A 22,706-nucleotide genomic window follows, 5' to 3' on the forward strand; every position below is an offset into this window, starting at 1 on the left:
CAGAATCTGATCTAGATCCGGTCCTCTGTTTGACTTCAACTTCTGATCTGTTATGTGCGTTTAATCCAATTGGATTTTGAGAATATAGAAATAAATCCGCAATCCAATTCGCGCTGCTGGGAATTCAAATGCTATGCGCTTCGGCCGGTTCGACTCGCTGCGGCGCTTGTCCTCCGCCACCGCTGCCCGCGCGCCTCCTTCGACGCCTCTCCCTCACCTCCTCTCCCTTCTCGCTCGGTGCTTCACCTTGGGCCACCTCGCCCAGGTCCACGCCTTCCTCGTCACCCGCGCCCTCCACTCCGACAATCTCCTCCTCCACCACTTCCTCCGAGCCTGCTCCGCCCTAGGCTTCCGCGGCTACGCGCTCCTCGTCTTCCGCCACGCGCCCCGCCCCGACGTCTACCTCCACAACTCCATCATCCGATGCCTCTGCCAGACCGACTCCGCGCATCTCGCCTTCGATCACTTCTCGAGGATTCAAAGCGCCGGTTTGCGGCCCGACACCTACTCATTCCCCTTCGCCCTCAAAGCCGTCGTCCACTTGAACATGCTCCAGCTGGGCCTCCAAGTCCACGGGCAGATTGTTCGGTTTGGCCTCGAGGCCGACGTCCATGTCTCAACCGCTCTCGTCGTCATGTACTCCTACTGCGGCGGCGTGAACGATGCGCGTAAGCTGTTCGATGGAATTCCGAACAAGGACGTGGTGTCCTGGAACGCGATGATTGCCGGCTATGTCAAAGTTGGGGATGTTGGCACTGCTCATGATCTGTTTGAACGGATGACGGAAAGAAATGTGGTGTCCTGGACGACAGTGGTTGTTGGCTTTGCTAATTCAAACCGCTCAGATGAGGCCATCGCCCTGTTTCGAAGAATGCAGCAAGAAGACGGTATTCGGCCTGATGAGGTTGCATTGTTGGCCGTGCTCTCGGCTTGTGCCAATTTAGGTGCTCTGGAATTGGGGGAGTGGATACATAGTTCTATAGACAAGCAAGGGTTGCACAAAACTACTCCTTTGATGAATGCCTTGATCGATATGTATGCTAAATCTGGAAGCATTACCAAAGCATTGGAGGTATTTGAGAGCGTGAAGAGGAAGAGTGTGGTCACTTGGACTACAATGATAGCAGGGTTTGCTTTCCATGGGCTTGGCTCAGAAGCTCTGAATATGTTTACGAGGATGGAAAGAGAACATGTCCAGCCCAATGACGTGACTTTCCTTGCTGTCCTATCTGCGTGTAGCCATATCGGACTGACAGATCTAGGGAGGTGGCTTTTCAACCGCATGAATTCTGAGTTCAGGATTGAACCAAGAATTCAGCACTACGGTTGTATGATTGACCTTCTTGGCCGGGCAGGTCTCTTAAAAGAGGCGAGAAATCTAGTTAGAGATATGCCTTTTGAACCAAATGCAGCAATCTGGGGAGCTCTTCTTTCTGCCGCTAGAAGCCATGATGATGCTGAGCTCGGAGAACTTGCTTTAAGGAATCTCATTGAAATTGAGCCACACAACAGCGGAAACTATATACTTTTATCTAATATTTATGCAGCGCATGAGAAGTGGGATGATGTTGCTAAGCTGAGGAAGATGATGAAAGATAGGGGAGTGATGAGCATGCCAGGAGCCAGTTCTGTGGAAATAAATGGAGCAGTCCATGAGTTTACATCAAGAGATGGATCGCATCCTCACTTTGACAGGATTTATGAACTTCTTCACTGCATGACTAAACACTTGAAGTCGATTGGTTATGTCCCAAAGCTTGGTGCAGGTTTGGATGTCCAAGAAGAGTAAAGTTTTAGCTGTTTTACTATGTCAGTGAAATTCCTAAATGAAAATGATTGAGAAGGCTGTAGGGTCAAAAATTTGTGATACATCTCCAAGGAGTAGCTACTGCCTTAATTAATAGTGCACATGATCTAAATTTATGCCACCTTATCAACTTATATAAAAAAAAGGAAAGGATTGAAATCTTTTGCAGAGGAACAGTCAAAATCACGTTTGCTGAGAATTGTTGTAAGCTTACATGCTAAGTACATCTATGACAACACCTTTGAAATTGGGCAAGTGAAGCCATTGATGTTCCCAGCTTCTCCATGGATCTACCTGGAGTTTTGTAAATCTTCACTGAACTAACAGGAATTGCAGCTCTCCTTTTAATCAGGATTTCATGACAATTTTTCCTTTTTCCCCCCAACTACATCATCCTGCAATGCAGAAGAGCATTCCAATTCGCATCACTAGTGATTCATTCTGCAAGAATTGTAGTAGTTTATGTGGAGAAACCCTTATGTTACATCTTCTGTTCATCTGTTATCCAGTACATTATCTAGAAGAATGCATACATATTTCTCTTTTTTCCAGCTTGCAAATGAAGTGCAGCATTGATCCATGGGTTCACGAGTCATCACTTCTATTTTGATACATAGGTCCTGTTCTTAGTTCCATACAAACTAGCTAGATTTATTATTGTCTGGATGGTGGGCAGGAACCATTTATTAGTTGGCAGGGAGCACCAAAGGAAATGGCCACTAATTGATGGAAAACGATTCGTAGGCATTCAACATGAAGCAGGATCTGCATCCTTCCAATGCCACTTTTTATCAATGCAATAATTTCCCTAGTGCTAATACTGAAAGACTTATTATTTGGGCCCAACATTTGTGAGAATCTTTCATTTCCTCTATATTTCTATCCTTGTATTATTTTTGTTAGCTTCTAATTACTCCAACTTAGTTGATTTAGCATGAATTAATTTAGAGTTCTATTGGTAATATAGTTCTTAAATCTCACTAGCAACCATGCTAGAACTGCTATTTCCTGAACATGAACTGAAAGATTGTCCAGCCAAGATAATCTTCTTATAAGTTACTTATTCATTAAGATATTAGGTCGAATTGTTTTATTCACTTTAGTTCTCTTAATCTTTTGAGCTAACCAGACACATTTTCACTTTCTTTTTTTTTACTGTGAAAAATATGTGGTTCTAATTATTACACCCAACCTAACTTTGTTCATTGTCCCCTCTCAGTATACTTGCAGCAGTGATGCCCATGTGCTTTGCCATTGCCATTTCCCAGATGAACTGCCCTCCTTTTCCCCTGTCCTTTTTGGTGCTAAATCAATAAAAGCAAGATTGTTCTTAGAAACATGAACCTCCAGTTCCAACCATGAGAGCCCACTTGACGCCATTCCACTAAGGTGCTCTTAGTGTTTGTCCTGGATCATGAAGTGAGCATTGATTGGACCCCAAACAAGGCCCTGACGGCAGCTGTACTTGCCTTAACCACTGCCATCAGCATTCAAATGGATGATATACTGGGAGAAAATGACACCTGGGAAGGCAAAAGAATTGTTATATTTTATACTCTTTTGTCATACCCACAGTCAAGTCGAACTTAACTACAGAAGAGGGGAATCAAGTCGACTAAGCTACTACTGTTAACTATTAGCCGCCTCGACAGGAGCTCTTGTCCCTAGATCTTTTATCGATATGCTTTTTCTTTTCAATCTCTCACAGCGTGATTCTGCCGACATCTGTCTCTCCTCTATGTTTATCATAGAAAAGAATGCATCATATCCTTTGAAAACGATGCTAATCTTGTGCATTGGCTGCTCGCTGACTGAATTAAGGAGTTGATGGAAGATGGTTCTGGAGTTTAGTCATGGAGCAATCTGCAATTTCAGGGAATTCAGGTACTATCTTTATATAATGAAGCTGTTGATTAATATTATTATTATTTTCTTGAGCAGATAGAAAATGACGCATGCTAACCTCTGGCTCCATATATAAGCACCATAGAACTCAGTCCTCTTGCTCCAGCTCCATTCTTCATAGGCTACGATCTCTGATATATTTGTTCATCTCATCTATGGCTTAGCACTGGGGATTCAGGAAGTACGCCTGCAGCCAAGGATGACTTGCCGACGTTTAGCTCTTAATTAGAGCCTGCGATCATTCATATCTGAAAGTAATTCTGATAAGAAAACAGAGTCGGCAAGCTATCTTTGGCTACATGTGTCTTCCTGCTCCTCATGTTAAACCTTTGATGACCTTTCTGCATTGCCAAGTTCTTTTGGAGCTTTCATACATCGTATGGCACACACTATATATCTGCTGCAGTTCGTGTTCGATTTTGTATTTCAATCGCCTGGTTTTCCTTTGCCTTTTTAGTCGATCAGTCTCTTTGAATAGAATGTAAATGAAGAGGATGACTGAGTCTGAAGAGTTGAACAAATGAATTATGCTCAACAACAGACACAAGGACCAGCAGTGCATAAATAAAGATTTCAAACAGCATCATCGTCGAAGCAGACGTGTTCTTCCCATTCCTCATCTTTCTTATCAGTTTAGTAAATCTCTCTCTTTCTCTTTGTTAATTTATGAACATTGATTGTTCCTCCTACACACAGGAAATCGATGAAGAACAACCACTGTCCAGCTGATGATCCCTTCTTCGTTTGCTGAGCAGCAGGCTAAAAGCAAAGCTAATGGAGCTGCCAGAGCCAGAGCCAGAGCAATACTGATCAGTTTTAAATGTGGATATTAAGAGAGACAAGGAAACTAGGGTTCGAAGAAAACACGTTACTGTTCAGGAGATCATTGGAGGAGTACTTGTTCTGCCAACGATGACATGCCAAACGTTTCGGGACTGCATTGTCTGTCCTCCTGCCAGTGAAGAGCCTGAGCCTGGCGATCAGCGAAGACGATGGCCTTTATGTTGCAATAATAACTCATATTAAATCATTTAAAAAAATATATTTGTTTTCACAATTTATACGTCAGATTTAAATTTTGATTTTTTTGTTGCTAATAATTTCTCCATTTTAAAATCTTGCCTTCTCTGACTTTCTAAAAATTAAGGCAATTAATTTTTCTGGATGCCTAAATAATATATTTTACTTTAGAATTTATTAAAGAGTTAACTTTTAGATATTTTAAAAATACTTTGCTTACTGCCAAATTACACTCGGAATTGAAGTGCCAAATTACCCTGAATTAGATAAAAATAAATTAATCTTTAAAAAATTCATTTGGCCGTAGACCTTCCTCTTCTGGAGACGATGTCGTCGTCGTCATCGTCGTCTTCCTCCTGCTTCCATCGATCGAAGGGTTAAATACTTTTCGCTAGCTGTTCCGATCTCGCCCTAAAAAGTAGTTGAATCGAAAGGGAAGAGAAAGGGCAGGAGCGAGAATGGCTGGGGAAGGCCTTGCCGCCACTTCAGAAGAGGGAGAGGGAGAGGCGCCTCTTCCCCCTTCCTACCGCCACCACCGGCGAAACTCCTCCGCCGCCGCCTCGCGCGACGGCTTCCCCAACCATTCTCACGTCCGCCACCCCTCCGGCGCCGACACTGAGCGCCTCGCTGCCTCGCAGAGCGAGCTCGCCGACTCCGACTCCCGCCTCGTCTTCCTCGGGGATCCGGGCCTCTCCGATCCACGATTTGAACTGCCCCGCAACTCCATCCGCACCGCCAAGTACTCCCCCATCACTTTCCTCCCCCGGAACATCTTCGAACAGTTCCGCCGCCTTGCCTATGTTTACTTTCTCGTCATTGCCGTCCTCAACCAGCTCCCCCAGATCGCAGTCTTCGGACGCGGCGCCTCCGCCCTCCCCCTCGCTTTCGTCCTCCTCGTCACCGCCGTCAAGGACGCGTACGAGGACTGGCGCCGCCACCGATCCGACCGCATTGAGAATAACCGCGCCGCTTCCGTATGCGACCCTCACTCCGGCCGATTCTTCTCCAAGCGATGGAAGGAGGTCCGCGTCGGCGAGGTCATCAAGGTACTCGCCAACGAGAGCATCCCCTGTGACATGGTCCTCCTCGCCACCAGCGATCCCACCGGTGTCGCCTACGTCCAGACGATCAACCTCGACGGTGAGTCCAACCTTAAGACCCGTTACGCCAAGAAAGAGACCATGACCCGTTCCCCCGGCGAAGACCACCCGATCGACCCTGCCGGCTTCATCCGCTGCGAGCAGCCCAACCGTAACATCTACGGGTTCCTCGGCAACATGGAGGTCGACGGCAAGCGGGTATCGCTCGGCCCAGCCAACATTATCCTCCGCGGGTGTGAGCTTAAGAACACGGCTTGGGTGATCGGTGTCGCTGTGTACACCGGAAGCGAGACCAAGGTCATGCTTAATAGCTCTGGGGCGTCCTCGAAGCGTAGCAAGCTGGAGACCCAAATGAACAGGGAGACTCTGCTGCTCTCTGCCGTCTTAATTGCACTGTGCCTGGTGGTGGCCATTTGCAACGGGATTTGGCTGGGCAACCATTCTGAAGATTTGGAGCTGGCTCAATTCTTTAGGAAGAGGAATTATTCCGATATGGATGACAAGGACAAGAATTACAACTACTATGGGCTTGGCATGCAAGTCTTCTTTACTTTCCTGATGTCAGTGATTGTATTCCAGGTGATGATTCCAATTTCGCTCTACATATCCATGGAATTCGTCAGGCTTGGGCAGGCCTATTTCATGATCCGCGATGCCAATTTGTATGATGAGAGTTCAAATTCTAGGTTTCAGTGTAGAGCTCTGAACATAAATGAGGACCTTGGGCAGATCAAGTATGTGTTCTCAGACAAGACTGGTACTTTGACAGAAAACAAGATGGAGTTCCAATGCGCCAGCATTCGGGGGGTAGATTACAGTGGTGGGACTTCTTTTCGTGGGAATGGTGAAGAACATTGTATCGTAGGTAGGACAACTATTTTCATCACTTATGAATTTGTGAGTTCATGCTACCATGCGACTGCTACAATCTAAGTGTCTTTTTTTGGTAGCTGCTGGCAAGCAGATTTTGAAGCCAAAGATGTCAGTTAAGACAGATCCTGAATTAGTTAGGTTACTGAGAACTAAAGGAGATAGTGAGCAAGGAAAGCAAGCTAGAGAGTTCTTCCTTGCTCTGGCATGCTGCAATACTATTGTTCCATTGGTTGTGGATACATCAGACCCTAAACAGAAGTTGATTGATTATCAAGGTGAATCTCCTGATGAACAGGCACTTGTTTATGCAGCTGCTTCTTATGGGTTTGTGCTTATTGAGCGCACATCTGGCCACATAATCATTGATGTCCTTGGGAACAGACAAAGGTACTTTTCTACCACTTTTTATGTCTGTGTATGAATTGCTAATCTAAGCAAATTTGGATATTACTATGTCCAACTAATGATGAATTTACCTATGTTTACCACTGATCTTGTGCATATTGGATATCACTTAGTGTGGTAAAATTCAAAAAAGAAAAAAAAAAATAATACTAGTATAGGGTTTCAGTTCTAGATATGATGAAATCTTCCCGTGTTATTGCTTGCTTCCTTTTCTGTTCTGTTGTTCCTGTTCTTTTTGTCCTAACTAGATGCAATCTTGCTTTCTGTAATGGCTGATAAAACAGCAAGACAAGTAGTCGTCTTAGATGCTAATGACTTTTCAAATACTGATTACTTATTATCTTTCTGAAAATACCTTTAAACTTTTGATAATGGGAATGCAGATATGATGTTTTGGGCCTTCACCAGTTTGATAGTGATAGGAAGAGGATGTCAGTTATAGTATGCTGTCCTGACAAGGCAATAAAGCTGTATGTGAAAGGTGCAGACAATTCTATGTTTGAGGTTATCCAGAATAAGGTAGATTTGTGCATGATTGATACAACTAAAGCAAACCTTCATGCATATTCATCTTTGGGGCTGAGGACACTCGTTGTGGGCATGCGTGAATTAAGTAGGAAAGAATTTGAAGAATGGCAGTCTGCCTATGAGAATGCAAGCACATCATTAATGGGTAGAGGAAAACTACTACGAGCTATTGCTTCTAATATTGAAAAAGGTCTCCTCATATTGGGAGCTTCTGGGATTGAGGATAAACTGCAAGAAGGTGTACCAGAAGCCATAGCATCTATGAGACAAGCAGGCATCAAAGTCTGGGTTTTGACAGGGGATAAGCAAGAAACTGCCATTTCCATTGGATTTTCTTGCAAACTCCTAACGAGTGAAATGACTCAGATTGTGATAAACAGTAGATCCAGAGAATCTTGTAGAAAAAGTCTACAAGATGCAGTTGCTATGTACAGAAAGTCTGCAGCAATATCACCCGATCCTTCTGAAAATATATTAACAGACATAGGATCTACTAGAGTTACAATGGCTCTTATCATTGATGGTACTAGCCTTGTGTACATTTTGGAGACAGAATTAGAAGAAGATGTGAGTGCCCCGTTTCTTTCTACCTGTCAAAGTTCTTTGCAAAGCTTTTGTAGGATTAAGGATGTTTATTCTCACTCGTGCAGCTGTTTAAGGTGGCTACAGTATGTGACGTTGTGCTATGCTGCCGCGTGGCACCGTTGCAGAAGGCTGGAATAGTTGCTCTTATAAAGAATCGAACAGATGATATGACCCTTGCAATAGGAGATGGTAACATTTTTCAGAGTATCTGTTTCTTTTTGTCTATAATTTGGATATCAGAATTTAGAAAACTTAAATTAATATCAACTTTTTATATAGAAAACTTACAAATATGTGATTTCAGGTGCAAATGATGTCTCTATGATCCAAATGGCTGATGTTGGTATTGGGATAAGTGGCCAAGAGGGAAGACAAGCTGTTATGGCATCAGATTTTGCCATGGGACAGTTCAGATTCTTAGTGCCCCTTTTGTTGGTCCATGGACATTGGAATTACCAGAGAATGGCCTACATGATCCTGTACAACTTCTACAGAAATGCTGTGCTCGTTTTCATCTTATTCTGGTAATCATTTCTCAGCATTTCTACTGAGTCATCATTAATTGTTTTCTATTTCTCATTGAAAATTTACCTTTTAACTTGATATCGTAGCAAAATGTTTAAACTATGAGGTCCAATCATATCCATAAAAAGGAAATTGAAAAAGTATCCTTTAAAGTGCATTGAAAGTTTGATAGATTTCTTATTGCTCAATCAGTTTGTTCCACCGCTGCCAAGCAAGAACTTTATTTCAGCAATTGAGCATGGAAAATGATCGCCAAGATTGAAATGAGCAAGCATTACAAAAAATATAGGGCAAAATGGAAAAATGCAAGAGAAAAAAAAATAAATCTCAGTTAAATGACCTGATACCTGTCCTATTTCTAGGTATGGGAATGAACAGCATCATGTTTTTTTACCCTTAATTGTTTTGAGAAAAGCAATGGGTTGTTGCTAGTGTTTGTATGTTGTAGATATCACTATCTCCTCGTCACAATATATTGCAGTACATCATTCATTCTGTAATAGTATACCCCTAACAGATGGCTGTTGAACACAGGTATGTTCTATACACTGCTTATAGCTTAACAACTGCAATAACAGAATGGAGCAGTGCCTTATATTCCATAGTCTACACTGCTCTTCCCACGGTAGTCGTTGGAATCCTCGACAAGGATCTTAGCAGGAAGACCCTGATGAAGTATCCCCAGCTCTACAGGGCAGGTCAGAGGGGTGAAAGATACAACCTAAAGTTATTTATCCTCACTATGACGGATGCAGTTTGGCAAAGTGTTGCCATATTCTATATCCCATATCTTGTATACAGACAAAGTACCATTGACGGATCCAGCCTCGGTGATTTGTGGACCCTTGCCGTCGTTATTCTTGTAAACACTCACTTAGCTATGGATGTGCTTCGCTGGTACTGGATCACCCACGCAACTATATGGGGCTGCATTGTCGCAACAGCTATCTGTGTCATCATAATTGATTGCATGTGGATGCTACCTGGTTACTGGTATGCCTTCTACAATTGGATACTATTTGGTACAATTTCATTATATTCCGAGTTTAAGAAGTCTTGTAGGAATCCATAATGCTTAACTTGGCCTTAAATTTCATGGCAGGGCGATCTTCAAGATAATGGGGACTGGATTGTTTTGGTTGTGTTTACTTGGCATCATAGTAGCAGGGATGCTTCCCCATTTTTCAGCCAAGGGATTGATAGAGTACTTAATGCCAAGTGACGTTCAAATTGCCAGAGAGATGGACAAGTTTTGGAGAATGGCAGCAACAACATCGGAAATTCAAATGAATAGATTCTCATTACCCCAGTTATGATTTGTTTTCCTTCTTCTAGTTTTCTTTTCTTTATTGTGTATTAGTCTATTCTTTCAGCTAGCCATATCATTTAGCCGTAATAACTATTTATTCTTTTAAAAAAGAGAGTAAATTAAATAGCATTGTAGGGTACAAAACAAACCATGTACTAAGACACCCCAAGAGGGAGGCTTTCCCTTTTCTTGTGAGTTCTCGTGATAAATGTAAAAACAGAGCACTCTGTTTCTATAATTTTTTGCAATTTTTTGTTTACACTCTCAGCAGTCCACAGGTTTGCATTGTGACAGATTGCATTACTCACACGTCCACAGGTGTCACACAAATGCTCGGTTTACTTTAGAGGTGAGTTCCACAATCCAACAGACTTATGGTTAATAAATTATCATAATTCTTTCACATTTAATTTTTTTTTTTGAAGAATAATTTAAAAGAAAAGAATTCGCAAAATGCAGTATAGATATAGGACTGAATATTCCAAAAATACTTATAGGAGAGATGATAAAATCAGGGATGGTAGTAGGTATCCTTATATATCCGCCGCCAAATAGCGTACGAGTACTTTGCCAAGAAGAATAAGCTCTTAGCATACAAAAAGTAGTGAGTACCTTGGCGATTGCTAGCCAACAAACTGGAATTATAGAACAAGTCCCTTACTATGTGATCTTCCATCTTTGCTCAAATGCACTGCAAATCCTGTTCAAACAGCATGCGGCGCTCAAGGGGTATTCTGATACTGCAAAACACAAATCAACAATGGCTTTAGCTACCATGGCAAGTGATGTTGCTAAGAACGTAGACGATTAACAATGAGGCTTACTGGATACAAAGTCATCAATGCAGTCCTTGCTGATCACTCCGTGAGCCATTGCACCAACCTGAAAAGTTATATTTCCAGTCATATGATGATAAGAAGATGGAGGGGAAAAAAATCTCAGGTTCTTATATGTACCACAAATACAAGTGGAGTGTCGTCACTAGCAGTAGCAACATAATTGGACAAGTTAACCAGCTTATCTGAACTATAGGAGAGGCCTACAAAGTTGAGAAATCAACAATCAACAACCTCAAGCCTTTAAAAGGGGGAAAAAATGAGGAAGCAATTATCACCTATTTTCTTGGAATTGACAGGCAAGTGACGAGTCACTGGGTTTTTTATGACGTTAAGAAGCTTCTCGCGTTTTCCGACGGCTGTTATACTTAACTTTTGCAGCAACTGTGCTGCAGCAGTTGCAGGAGTATTTCCATATATTAAACTAATGGAATCTAATACATAAAGACTGGAAGCAACATAGAGGAAGATCAATGTACTTACACATAAGACCACAGAAGCGCTTGAAGGTCCTTGGAATACGAACATGTGGTTTAATTTCAAACAGAATTCCTTTCTCTGTTTTCACGTAGACAGCTTGCAGCCTACCAGCCTTAGCTAGGGGACTATCAAATACTGCAAGAAGGGCCTAAACAAGAGTTCGTCTGCCTGTCAATAAAGAGAGAAGATATCCACAACAGAAAAAAAAAGTGGAAGCAGCTAACAATCATTATCAACTAACCTGGTGAATGATGTCTGGTCTATAATCAGCAGGGTTGCAATTCTGCTTCTTCAGATAATTTGTATGGTCATCTGAGTTCAGGATTTGAAAATTCTGAATACAAGCAAAAGTGTTACTTAGACAAACAATCACTATGGGTGCTTAGCCTCCTTTATACAATACAAGAGATCTGAGGAACATTTTCACTTAATAACTTGTTATGTCTATAAAAAAATTAAAAATAGAAAAAAAAAATTAACCTATCTAGCCAATCTGTAAGCAGAATTTGTTTGCCTTCAATTAGGATATACCAATCCACCCCACTGGCGTTTCAGCAAAAATAAAGAGTAAATTCCCACATTGAAAGTGGCATACAGAAAGAGAACCTAAATGACATGGAACTAAAAATTATGCATGGATAACGTTGAACCACAAAACCAAATTTATTTCTTTCCTAGTTACTTTGTTCATATACTTTGTCGTGCCAAGTCAACTTGATTCTGTTTTTCATAATGACATATTGTCACAATAACTTTCTTCTTGTTATCAGTAAAAGCATTAGCCTTTAGATTGCAATTCCATAAGAGGAAGATGATAATTCTTGAATAAATTTTAGATCAAACAGATTAATTTCACTCGTCAATTGAGCTCCCCACTCTCCCATACATTTTAAGAGTGGATTTCTCCTAGTTATTTTTTCTCATCACTAGTTGTTTTGCTCATAACACACTCAAGGAATTTGTTATTTTCCAGGGAATCTAGTATTTGCAAAGTTTCAACTATCAAGATTTTTTTTTTTTTTTGCCTGTGTTAGCCAGGTGGAGTACCTAACGAATTAATCTCATTTATGGATATTCCTATGATATAATCTACACCCATCGTTTTAACATTGTAAACCTAAAGAGAAACAAAACCTAGTACACAAGCTCCTGTAATCAGATTGTGCAAAGACCTAGCATACAAACTGTTGCAATAAATTTGTATAAAAACGTGTAGGTGGCAGAGAAGACAACATGTAAGTATGCACAATCACATCTTCAGTTTCTCTTCACAAGAATAAACTCATGTCCGCTTGAATCCAGAAAAATCAAACGTACGAATATTCAGTGAGAATCAAATGCAAACGCCATTAACAAATGAAGGGAGAGGAGGATTTACCTTTCCGACTTTTCCGACCTCCAGGCAAGCCTTTTCGAGGACGAATATGACCCCCGGCCTCTTGGCTCTGTCGACCGGCGCATTGATCGGGAGGCCAGGAATCTGGTCCAACGCTTCCTCCGCCCGCCTCTCGTCAACGATTTCCTCTATTTGATCCCCTTCTTGTTCTCCCACCTCAGAGACATCTTCTGTCCTCTCCTCCTCGTCCGGCGCTGGTTCTTCCACTCTCCTTTTCTTGAGCGTTCTCCCCTTCACTGCGTACGGCCGAACCATCGCTGCTCGGCGGCGGGTGGTAGCCTGGAAGAAGAGAGCTGGATCAAGCAGGTTTGTCTCGTTAGGGCTAAGAAAAATGGCAAATCTCTTTAATCGCCCCCCTAACACTTCTTAAATTCCCTGTATAAAAAAAAATGAATTATGAAACTATTTTTTTAAAAAAAAATTGTATCATCCAATAATCTATTTAGTTTTATAGGTGAAAATTATTTTAATTACAAAACAAGAAAATAAATCAAGCTTTTGTGTAGTAACTTGACAAATTAAAATGATTGAAAATCATTTTTCAAAATTTTTTAATTTTTTTTAAATAGAAATAATTAAATGAGTATTTTATCTATTTTATTTTTTTAAAAAAATAAACTAATGAGGTTGTTTTTTTTTTACTAAATAGCTCAAGTTGTTCGTTCCATTCCGAAATTTTAGTATAATCGGGTACCAAAAATAATAATAAAAATATTATTTGATCATTAAAGAATTCACATATGATTCTATTTTTTTAAAAATAGATTTATCCTAAAATTTAAATTTCATAATCTATTAGCTAAAAGTGAAAATTCATAATAAATTTTCTAAATTCTCAAAATTTAAAGATACAGTCATTGAGATATCAAGCAAATGCATCAAGAGCCAAATACTAAATTGGCAACAGATCTGTGCATTAGATTCGGTACAAAGCTAGCTCCAGAGTAGAGCACTAGCATCTGTAGTAGATTCTTAGTGCAGGATGAGCTAAGAACAACTGTCCATGGTTTGATTCTCTACTGCAAGTGCTATAAACAACTTGAAGCTGCTGCCATTTCCAAATTTCCTCAGTAAAACCAGTTGGAAGCTCCAGTCTTCTGAAATGAGTTGCCTATTCCTCTTTGTTCTATGGCAGATATGTCACTGATACCAGAAGAGAAGCTGCTGATTGCACCACCCATTTCACCGATTTGGTTCCTGTATCTCTGCTCAAAATCTGGCATGTCCTCCCAGAGAAAGAATTGCTGCTGCTGCATCGAGCGACTCGCTCTGCCATCTGTTTGAGCCCCAGGCAGAAGATGCTGGTCTTGAGGACTTGAGTTCGTGGGATCGTTGGCATTGAGCTTGTTTTCATAGAACCCCATCAAGTCACTGATCGATCTCTGGCCGTCGGAAGAAATTCCCAGACTAGAAATGTCGATGGAAGTTGGATTCGAAGGGAGCTGGAAGCTGCGGCGGAGGGCCACTCCAACGCCTCCGGGAAGGGTGGTGTTTCTAGTGTACTTGCGTTGGCTGACGACTGATTCTTCTTCTTCTTCTTCTTCGTCCATCCTCCTTTTCTGAATAAATTCTACGTTCATCTCCTCCATCTCGCCTTCATCGTCACCTTCGACATCATACTCACTGCAGCTGCCATTAAAGGAGAGAGCTCCGGCGACGCTACCAGCAGAGGACAGGAAGCGAGCATCAGGGTGCGACTTCACGTACGTCTCTTCCTCCTGCTTCACAACAGCTAGCCATGCTGCACTCTCCTTGGCAGTCATCTTGTCCTGAAGGCACCTGGACTGCATCACCATCCGACGGATCTTGTGGATATCAGGCAGCATATGCTTGACTACAGCGGTCAGGACGCTGACCTTCCAAGCTTTTTTCAGATCGTGGGGCTTCTTGTATGGCGGCGGGCCTCGGTCAGCGAGTGTCCCCAGCTGAGGCCACCAATCCTCTTCCCCAGTCGGCCACCAAGGGGGAGCAATTCCCTTCTCCAGGGGAAACCTCCTCTGAGGCGGATCGCAATGTGGCATGAGGGCCGACAGGAGCGAGCTCAAAGTCGTGTCTTGTAGCTCGTGCAAGATCTGAGGGCCTGCAGCACCAGGCTTGGCGCCGCCATCTGAACCCGGAATCGCATTATCAGCCTGGTGCTTTGCAATAGCTGCAGGTCCGTTGCGGTAGAACCTGACCTTCTCCTTCCACCAGCCTCTCAAATTTTCAGATGCGCCGCTTACAGGCTTCCCCTTCTCTGTAATTATGCCGTATACAAATCCTTGGGCGTTGCATGTTTCCGTCATTCTTAGCATGTGTTTGAGCAGGCCGTCCTGGGCGCGAGACATCTTCTTCCGACGAGCTTGCTCGTTCTTTGCGGAGTCGCCTTGCAGCAACTTCTGCTTGTTCTGCCGTTGCTCCTTCAAGCGCTTCAGCAGCATCTCGTCTCTCCAAATTCGGCGTTCAAGCTCTTCTATGGCAGCGCGTTCATCGCCATTGTCTGTGTCGCTAGCCTCGACAAAATCCTCGGGTAGCTCGCCGAGATGCCTCTCTCCCATGGAAGGAGAACAGGAAGATCCATAAATGAGAGTCTTTTTGTCCGCGGGAGGGACAGTTTGCGTGCGGCAATTAATTGGGAACGCTACGCCTTCCATTGGAAGCCCAGCCAACGTTGCTATCAGAAAAGATTAAACAAACGATATCTCAAAATGATGATTGCAATAAAATGCAGCACATTGAATCTAAGAGCCAGAGGAATTAAAACACTCCTCTTAAGTTTCTCATTAGCAACTCTGCATCTAGCCATTCTGTACCAGAACTTACAGGTTTCAACGTATGCAAGCAAGCATGATCATCTGAAACAACATGCATCGACAACTGGGCTCGAACACACACAAAAAAACTGGAGGCTTAACAAGAACACACACACACACACATGGAGAAAGAGTTACGAAGTCATAAAGAAAGCACCTTTTACAGTCGCAAAATCTTAAACTTTTTCTCCTCTCCCTGGAAATCCTACAGAAGAAACAGAGACAAAAGACGAGACTGTGCTGCGACAGCACAGGTAACAGCAGGGCGACGGAGACGACGGCGAGCAAGCGAATGGTTTAATAGAAGGCAGCATGATCATGCATGATTTATTAATCACTAATCTATTAATACTATGTCACATAAATTAAAGATTCATGCAGGATGCATGATTTAAAATAACTTTATGACTGGCCAATCTTTTATTTGAATTGTTTTCTCTTAAATTAAGAAATGGATAGAACAAAAATCAGATAAACAGTGAGTCCCCGTAATGATCATGCAAAGCCTTCGAGGTTAGTTTGAACACCTCCCTTGTGATCCACATGATTCACACCTTTGCACGTGACTTCACCTTGAGAATAACAAAGAGATTGTGAAAAAAATAAAATAAATACAATAATAATAAAACATGATTGATACTTCCTAAATCATTGGTCACCACAAGGTACAACACCACATACTCTTGAGGAATGCAACATCTTTTGCTAATTTTCCAACTTTGCAATGCCAATTTACATCTGGGGAAGTTCTTTTTGCCCATTTCTCGAGGAACATGTTTCTTAAATGTATGGCAGTTTCTTTTAGTTCTTGAACATATAAAAATTTAAAACTTACAGGTACTACTGAATTAATCTTAGTTTTTGGCAGTTTATTTTGGCCGATTAGATTCTTTATCAAAAACATCCTCAACTATGTCTAGGAATCTTGAGCTGTATGCGTCAGAAAAAAAAAATATTTCCACTAGATCAAAATGCAGTGTATTTCAGAAAGTAATCAACAGATTCTCTCTACTGAACTGAAATCCTAACTCTCAAATATTTACATTTGTATTACTGTTCACATGGTTATTGTTCAGTATTCAGAAAGAGTAACATGTTAGATTAATAAACAATGGAAGACTATTTTATTTATCTAGATAAAAATGGCAAAAACATGTCCGGGGGTGATGCATCTATGCTTGGATCTCCCAGTTCCCTGGCTCCATACCCCAAAACCTAATCTTTCAACAGATCTCTCGTTAGATTCTTGAAGATTTTATAGTGCCCCTGTTCCCTTGGTTCGCTGCATGGTCTTGTCATTACTTAAGAATAGCTATGCTGTAACTACAAAGTTTAGACAACCAAATCTACTTAAAGATTTTGATTACTTGAAACAATGTGCAGACTTAGTTGCACTACTCTTTAGTGATTAAAGCGCCTCTGCTATCTTCTTTTAAAATTCATAGTGCTGAGAATTCCTTCCACATCATCCTGTAAAATATATTAAAGTGTCAAAAGATTAGGGGGTTATATGATGATAATGAATAATATATTTATAGGGTGCTCTGACCTCTTCGATTGAATCGGTTCAGGTAGTTAGCAATCAGGTTCGTTACTTGCAAGTACCTGCATACTACATACAACCAAGTTAACTGTGAGTAATCTTGAATTTAAATGCCCATGTCGACTGAACGACAATAACGATTAAGGTTAGCATTCATCTCATTGCCACAACATACCAGATTTAGAAACAAAAAAAGGTACAAATTTGACACTACAAAAAGACAATGTTCAGGGTTATAAGATAATACACCCGCATGCTATCTCAGTTCTACAAACCCATAGCTGAAGGAGAGCTGGGTTCATAACCGTGCACCCTGAATCGGTAGATGCAAGTATGAGCCAAGTTCCCATGGTTGGAGGTGAAGTCGAACCGAACCATGTTAATCATGCCAGAGTTGCTTGCCTCGACATCAAAGGTTTGTGCATTGCTCTTCTCTAGATCATAGGAGAACTCGGTTAAGGTGAACACCTGGTTGGGGTTACTGGATAGACCATCTTCAGGTGACTCAAACCAGGCAGATACGCGACAATCTTTTGGGGCACTGGATCTGTCATATGCTACACTCTGCATATCATACATTCAAGGAGAAGCATCAAGATATGTTTCGGTGAAGAAAAAAAAATACATCACACGGTGAGGAATCTATATGAGCAAAAGAACTCTATGATGAGTAATTGAATTATATTGTTCAAAGCCTAAAAAAACAGGTATTGGAGAATGCTAATGAATACATTGCCAATTGTCTAGTAGGATTCTAACTGTTTGAGCTTGCAACTCAAATAGCAGGGTTCTAATGTATTGGAGAATGCTAATGAACACATTGCCAATCAAGTTGCTCTCTTTGTTATGTAAGTCTAGAATTATGTCATTGTAATCAAGTTTCATATCTATTGCTAGTTTTATTAATCATGTTTTGTTAATGAGAATGTTTAGTTGGACTGATTTGCTAGCAACCTAATTTCTCATCCAATATGGGAACTTGAAGCATTGGAATGCCAAGAAAACTTAATAACTGATTGAAACCACCTACTCTCTTTGGAAAGTCCGAAGTAGAGTTATTGTTACAAAATAACATAATAGAATCTCACATGTGTACCAGGGCCAACATAATTATGCATGGAAAAGTTAGAAAATGTTTTGTGTTTGACAATTGAACATTATTAGCATGGCAAAGGATATACATGCGTGTTGCTTTAGGAAAGATAAGCAAATGTAGGATAGTAATCAATTATTCACACATGCATCAATACTATCATTGTGATCTAATAGTAGCACATAATAACGTAGTTGTGGCAAAATAAAAGCCACCATGAACAAAAGGATAAATAGCAATGTAGCAGGAGCAAGTAAAACAAACAAATAAGAATTTAAAAATAAAACACACCTTTGCAGCATGCTCCAAAGTGATAGCCTCAGGAATTATCCCTGTTCTTAACCTAATCTCAACAAATCCACTGCTTCCTTGCAAAGAAAAACACTGTCCAGGTTCTCCAAAGCTTGGTGTCAGCATCTTATGCCAATTGGTACCTTTATCAAAACCATAAGATGTTGAGTGCCTAACCACCTTAGCCCCGCCAGAAGCTAAAGCATAATCAACTCTTCCAAGCCCATCAGCTGCATGCTTTTCTATCTCTTCCTGAACAACATCCCCTACAAAAGTTCTAATTTGATCTGAATCCAGATTTCTACTTCTATCATCCACACTTTTACTGTTCTTTAACTCTTCGACATGCTTCTCAAATTCTTCTCTTGAAATGAGATCCAATTCTTTCAACTCACCCAAAGACTTCTCCAAAGAATCAGTTATGGATTCCAACTTCTTGAACCCCTCATTAAAGGACGCACCTTGACTTTCAATTTGCTTAATAAATTCTTTGGTCACCATGCCAATCTCACTCCCAATTTTCTTGTCAATTACATCTAACTGGACCTGTAACATCTTGGCAGTCTTCTTTAAAGATGTCTCAACTTCAGAAATTCTATTTTCATACTCCAAAGCAACAAAGGGCGAGTTAACATTATCCCGAGTGTTGTAAGTCCATCTCCATATAGTCTGTCCCAACCACAACAGTGAAGCAAGAAGCAAACAATTCTTGGTAAGAACACTCAGAACAGTCTGCCACTTGGGCTTTACAGGTTTTGGGACAACTCTTCTGTGCCGTGGAGATACGTTGGATGAAGTAATCAGCCCTTTCTTCAACTTGGAATAGTCTTTCATTCTCTCAACCACAGATTCTCCTTTTATTGTACGGCTCAGATCCTTGCCATTCAAAACCCCATTTGCTCCTTCGGTAAGACCATCATTGGTTAATCTCTTCTCCACGACTACCATTGTTCTCCTCCGTGCATTTGGTTTCCCATTTGTGTCTAAACTCAGAGAGGCACTGCTATTAGAAATTGGCGATGCTGCAGCCGCTCCGGCAGTGGCAGCAGACATGGCTTCGTTTTGGCACTCGTTCAATCACTCGCAAAGGAAACAAACAGCCAGAATCTAAGCACACCCTAAAGCACAACCTAAATATCCCGGAAATTTTAGCAAGAAGACGAAAAGATAATAATTACACATAAAAAACTAAGAATCTCCCACAAGCACAGACAACCGGTGACGCAAAATTCAGGGGTAAAGAAATCGAGAAACCAAATCCAAATACAATCTTTAAGATAAATCAAGCATACAAGCGAATCGAACAAAGTTGTTGCCAGAAGCAGGAGTTCCCTATCCGAACCCTAACCCGACAAGAAATATGCTCCCCAGGAAATCTGAACAAGCAAAACCGGGGAAAGAGCGGCAAGAACATGGTGTGGAACAGCGACTAACTAGGGTTAGGGTTTCAGAAATTATCATGATGTCCGCTCAGGCGATCGGCGGTCGTCGTCTTCCGCAGCAACTGGGTGGTTCGTGGATCCAGCGGCGGAGCGACAATCGAGATCTAGAAGCCTAGTCGCGTCCAATTGATGTAAAAAATACCCACTTGACGTACCCGTTTACTGGTTCGGTAGAAGAAGAGGTGTCACGATTGCTCCACATAAAGGGTTCATCGCCATTGGCGAAGGTATATGCTGATAAAAACACATAACAACTGCTTTATCAACTCGCGGTGCAGGAACACGACGACCCTCGAAGCAACTCGTCTTTTGGTTGGACGACGGTGGACCCAAAGTCCTGTTTTGTTGGAAAGGAAAAAAATAAAATTATAATAATTTTTGCTAAAACTATTTTAATCCAACAATATTTCAAATGAAAGACTAGCATGAAATGTCCTTTAAACAATATCAAAAATAATTAAGAACATCCTTGCAAGTTCTGCAGATAAAAATTATCTTAAATTTAATTTCCAATAAATTGTACACGTCAATTGCACCGCAAAAGGATATGCTGTGACGAGTCTGGCTCAATTTAGCATCTCGGCATTTGGATTATGTTTGACGCTACTTATATTAAAATTGGGTTGACCATAACATGTCAATGTAGCCGACAAGATCAGATCAACCAAATGTTTATATATATATATATATGATTAATAAAATCTTCATGATAAGATCCCTTCTGAAATTGTCATTATAGTTATAATACAATCTCCTGCATAATCTACAAAAGTCAACACTGATAGACAAGGCTTTGGAATGGTTACTCATCATAAGAGTGACACGCAGGGGACGCCAGGAGTTGAAAGTCAACAGAACGCCTTCTTTCTGTCGTCTTGTAAAATACCCTTTAAATAGTTTGTGAAATAGTCAAGACGCAAAGGGCCCTCACTTGGGCCCACCCACGACGTAAATTTGACGGTGAACTTAGCTTTCCTCCAATCACGAATTATTTTTCATATTTTAAACCCTAAACGCTCCGACACAAACCGCGGTTGACTGTCTCGATTGACGTGACGCCACGTGGTCCGCTGAACGCGCTTTCTCCGCATTGCCTATTAATGCCCCCCTCCATTTCGACCGCAGCTCACACTCCACTCTCGCCCACGCCACCGACATGGAGTGGATCGCCGGCGACGCCGAGGCCCTCGCCCGCGCGCTCCCCGCCTCCCTCTCCTCCTTCTCCTCGCCTTCTCCCGCCGCCCTCCTCCGGCGGAACCGCAGCGCGCCCGCCTCTGGGAGAATCGCCAAGGCCAAGAGGAAGTCGCGCGGCGGGGTGGCGGCGAACCGATCGTCGATCACCTACATCAGCGCCGACCGCGCCAACTTCCGGGAGATGGTGCAGCGTGTCACCGGCGCCGAGGGGCTCGAGCCGTCCGCTTCGCCGGCGCCTGTGCCGCCGGTGCAGCAAATCCCACTGCCGACGCTCGACACGTCGGAGCTGTTCCTGCACCAGCTCGACGGGGGAGCGTTCGGGCTGCCGATGGTGTCGTCGGACCTCGACTCGCTGTTGCCGGTTTTTCCGATGCCTGAGTCTTGGGGTGTTATGTGACCTTCTGAAATAAAATTGATAACAGCTCTTTAACCCCTTCTTCTTTCCTTTTCCACGCAATTTTCTCTCCATAATCATCTTGAATTTGATTCTAACGCGATGCATCGACTGTTTTAGGAAAGAGTGATTTGGTTTGTTCTTCGTTCATAGTTCATAGTTCAGCAATAAAACGTTTAACGAAGCACGATAAGTTTCAGGCAGTCTTTCACTATGACAAAATAACAAGAAAATGAAGTGGAACCCCAAACCTGACATCTCCATTATCGTTGATTACACATTCTTGAGCTTCTTCATCTTCGACGGCGGCCAACGCCCCTTCTTCCTCATCCTTCGCTTCCGTAAAAGCCTCTTCCTTCGAAGCCTAATCTTTTTGGCGAGCTTCATCCTCAACTTCTGCTCGAGTTTCATTTGCAGCTTCGACTCCAAAGGGAGATTCTCCACCGATACAGCCGCTTCGGATTGCTCCTGCGGAGCATCGCCCGGCTCGTCACCCTCCTTCCCATCCATCTCCGAAGAAGCACGAACAATCGTAAACCTCCTCTCCACTAAAGAAGGCGAGGAGATTCTTACTCCATAGAGGGACCTTGGTTGAAGTATGAAGTCCCTATGCAACCTCGGAACTAAACATGCAATCGAATATTGGGTCAATACAAGTCGAATCAAGAAAAAAAAAGACAGGAAAACTTGAGCGGGAGAAAAATAGCATCTTTTAACAAGTGATTGAGATCTCATGCGAAAACAAAGAACAAATCTGCACATATTATTACAGCAATAAAATACCAGACGGAAGCCCTGCCAGATGCTCGTAGAAATTCCGCAAAGAGAAAAACACAGATGGGGTTCAAGACTTGGCCATAGAAACCATGCGACTGATAGATAAACAAAGGGGCGGGAAGATTACTTACATGGAAGGGGCGAAATGGAATGAGTTGCCGCAGAGGAGAGTAGAGGAGAGGAGAGGCGAGGAAGGAGAGCCATGTCCGCCTCCCAAGTGGATTGGCCGCGAGGATAAGAATACACTCTTCGAAGGGCCGGATGCGGGTCGATGTAGCAATGCCATCCGGATCCAATTTGACGGGTTTACTGGGCCGGGCACTTACACCGCAGCTATGCCACGGTTGCTAGAATGGTTTGAAATTTCCTCGGTTCACTCGGTTAAACCGGGCACCAGAAGAAGAAAGGTCC

General features: G+C 42.2%; 7 protein-coding genes across 7 annotated transcripts; 3 read left to right on the plus strand and 4 right to left on the minus strand.

Annotated features, from left to right (window-relative positions):
- The first annotated feature begins 133 nt into the window (after positions 1 to 133).
- LOC141838462 (pentatricopeptide repeat-containing protein At5g56310) lies at positions 134 to 1,969 on the plus strand. The gene has a single exon (XM_074725948.1). The coding sequence runs from the start codon at positions 134 to 136 to the stop codon at positions 1,787 to 1,789; it is 1,656 nt and encodes a 551-aa protein (XP_074582049.1). The 3' UTR covers positions 1,790 to 1,969.
- Positions 1,970 to 5,190: 3,221 nt separating this feature from the next.
- On the plus strand, positions 5,191 to 10,271 carry LOC141838460 (phospholipid-transporting ATPase 1-like). The gene is made up of 7 exons (XM_074725945.1): positions 5,191 to 6,697; positions 6,783 to 7,092; positions 7,494 to 8,205; positions 8,289 to 8,412; positions 8,528 to 8,747; positions 9,283 to 9,741; positions 9,851 to 10,271. The coding sequence occupies exons 1-7, from the start codon at positions 5,191 to 5,193 to the stop codon at positions 10,062 to 10,064; spliced, it is 3,546 nt and encodes a 1,181-aa protein (XP_074582046.1). The 3' UTR covers positions 10,065 to 10,271.
- Positions 10,272 to 10,511: 240 nt separating this feature from the next.
- On the minus strand, positions 10,512 to 13,069 carry LOC141838464 (uncharacterized). The gene is made up of 7 exons (XM_074725950.1): positions 12,752 to 13,069; positions 11,615 to 11,707; positions 11,377 to 11,521; positions 11,172 to 11,282; positions 11,014 to 11,096; positions 10,882 to 10,939; positions 10,512 to 10,797 (listed from the first exon to the last, which is right to left on the minus strand). Exons 1-7 carry the CDS (start codon positions 13,022 to 13,024, stop codon positions 10,718 to 10,720), a joined length of 843 nt encoding a protein of 280 aa, XP_074582051.1. The 5' UTR covers positions 13,025 to 13,069; the 3' UTR covers positions 10,512 to 10,717.
- Positions 13,070 to 13,836: 767 nt separating this feature from the next.
- On the minus strand, positions 13,837 to 15,402 carry LOC141837561 (protein ETHYLENE-INSENSITIVE 3-like 1a). The gene has a single exon (XM_074724941.1). The coding sequence runs from the start codon at positions 15,400 to 15,402 to the stop codon at positions 13,837 to 13,839; it is 1,566 nt and encodes a 521-aa protein (XP_074581042.1).
- A 1,842-nt stretch (positions 15,403 to 17,244) lies between these two features.
- Positions 17,245 to 19,606, minus strand: LOC141838463 (SUN domain-containing protein 2-like). The gene is made up of 2 exons (XM_074725949.1): positions 18,489 to 19,606; positions 17,245 to 17,668 (listed from the first exon to the last, which is right to left on the minus strand). The coding sequence occupies exons 1-2, from the start codon at positions 19,539 to 19,541 to the stop codon at positions 17,372 to 17,374; spliced, it is 1,350 nt and encodes a 449-aa protein (XP_074582050.1). The 5' UTR covers positions 19,542 to 19,606; the 3' UTR covers positions 17,245 to 17,371.
- A 1,466-nt stretch (positions 19,607 to 21,072) lies between these two features.
- Positions 21,073 to 21,562, plus strand: LOC141840329 (uncharacterized). Its single transcript, XM_074728279.1, has one exon. The coding sequence runs from the start codon at positions 21,087 to 21,089 to the stop codon at positions 21,519 to 21,521; it is 435 nt and encodes a 144-aa protein (XP_074584380.1). The 5' UTR covers positions 21,073 to 21,086; the 3' UTR covers positions 21,522 to 21,562.
- Positions 21,563 to 21,700: 138 nt separating this feature from the next.
- On the minus strand, positions 21,701 to 22,512 carry LOC141840330 (large ribosomal subunit protein cL37 alpha-like). The gene is made up of 2 exons (XM_074728280.1): positions 22,427 to 22,512; positions 21,701 to 22,141 (listed from the first exon to the last, which is right to left on the minus strand). Exons 1-2 carry the CDS (start codon positions 22,497 to 22,499, stop codon positions 21,792 to 21,794), a joined length of 423 nt encoding a protein of 140 aa, XP_074584381.1. The 5' UTR covers positions 22,500 to 22,512; the 3' UTR covers positions 21,701 to 21,791.
- Between the last annotated feature and the right edge of the window lie 194 nt (positions 22,513 to 22,706).

This window comes from Curcuma longa, chromosome 11 (genome assembly GCF_044706935.1).
Source record: "Curcuma longa cultivar G26 ecotype Majalengka, Jawa Barat chromosome 11, ITB_CL_G26_1.1, whole genome shotgun sequence".
NCBI lineage: Eukaryota > Viridiplantae > Streptophyta > Magnoliopsida > Zingiberales > Zingiberaceae > Curcuma > Curcuma longa.

Coding starts and splice junctions, on each gene's coding strand:
- LOC141838460 (XM_074725945.1), top strand. CDS start 5,191: ATGGCTGGGGAAGGCCTTGCCGCCACTTCAGAAGAGGGAGAGGGAGAG. Junction 8,206..8,288: donor AGACAGAATTAGAAGAAGAT/GTGAGTGCCCCG, acceptor TCACTCGTGCAG/CTGTTTAAGGTGGCTACAGT. Junction 8,748..9,282: donor CTCGTTTTCATCTTATTCTG/GTAATCATTTCT, acceptor TGTTGAACACAG/GTATGTTCTATACACTGCTT.
- LOC141838463 (XM_074725949.1), bottom strand. CDS start 19,541: ATGTCTGCTGCCACTGCCGGAGCGGCTGCAGCATCGCCAATTTCTAAT. Junction 17,669..18,488: donor CTTTGGAGCATGCTGCAAAG/GTGTGTTTTATT, acceptor TATGATATGCAG/AGTGTAGCATATGACAGATC.
- LOC141840329 (XM_074728279.1), top strand. CDS start 21,087: ATGGAGTGGATCGCCGGCGACGCCGAGGCCCTCGCCCGCGCGCTCCCC.
- LOC141840330 (XM_074728280.1), bottom strand. CDS start 22,499: ATGGCTCTCCTTCCTCGCCTCTCCTCTCCTCTACTCTCCTCTGCGGCA. Junction 22,142..22,426: donor TTCCATTTCGCCCCTTCCAT/GTAAGTAATCTT, acceptor TTGCATGTTTAG/TTCCGAGGTTGCATAGGGAC.
- LOC141837561 (XM_074724941.1), bottom strand. CDS start 15,402: ATGGAAGGCGTAGCGTTCCCAATTAATTGCCGCACGCAAACTGTCCCT.
- LOC141838462 (XM_074725948.1), top strand. CDS start 134: ATGCGCTTCGGCCGGTTCGACTCGCTGCGGCGCTTGTCCTCCGCCACC.
- LOC141838464 (XM_074725950.1), bottom strand. CDS start 13,024: ATGGTTCGGCCGTACGCAGTGAAGGGGAGAACGCTCAAGAAAAGGAGA. Junction 11,708..12,751: donor AGGTCGGAAAAGTCGGAAAG/GTAAATCCTCCT, acceptor GCTTGTATTCAG/AATTTTCAAATCCTGAACTC. Junction 11,522..11,614: donor GACCAGACATCATTCACCAG/GTTAGTTGATAA, acceptor ACTCTTGTTTAG/GCCCTTCTTGCAGTATTTGA.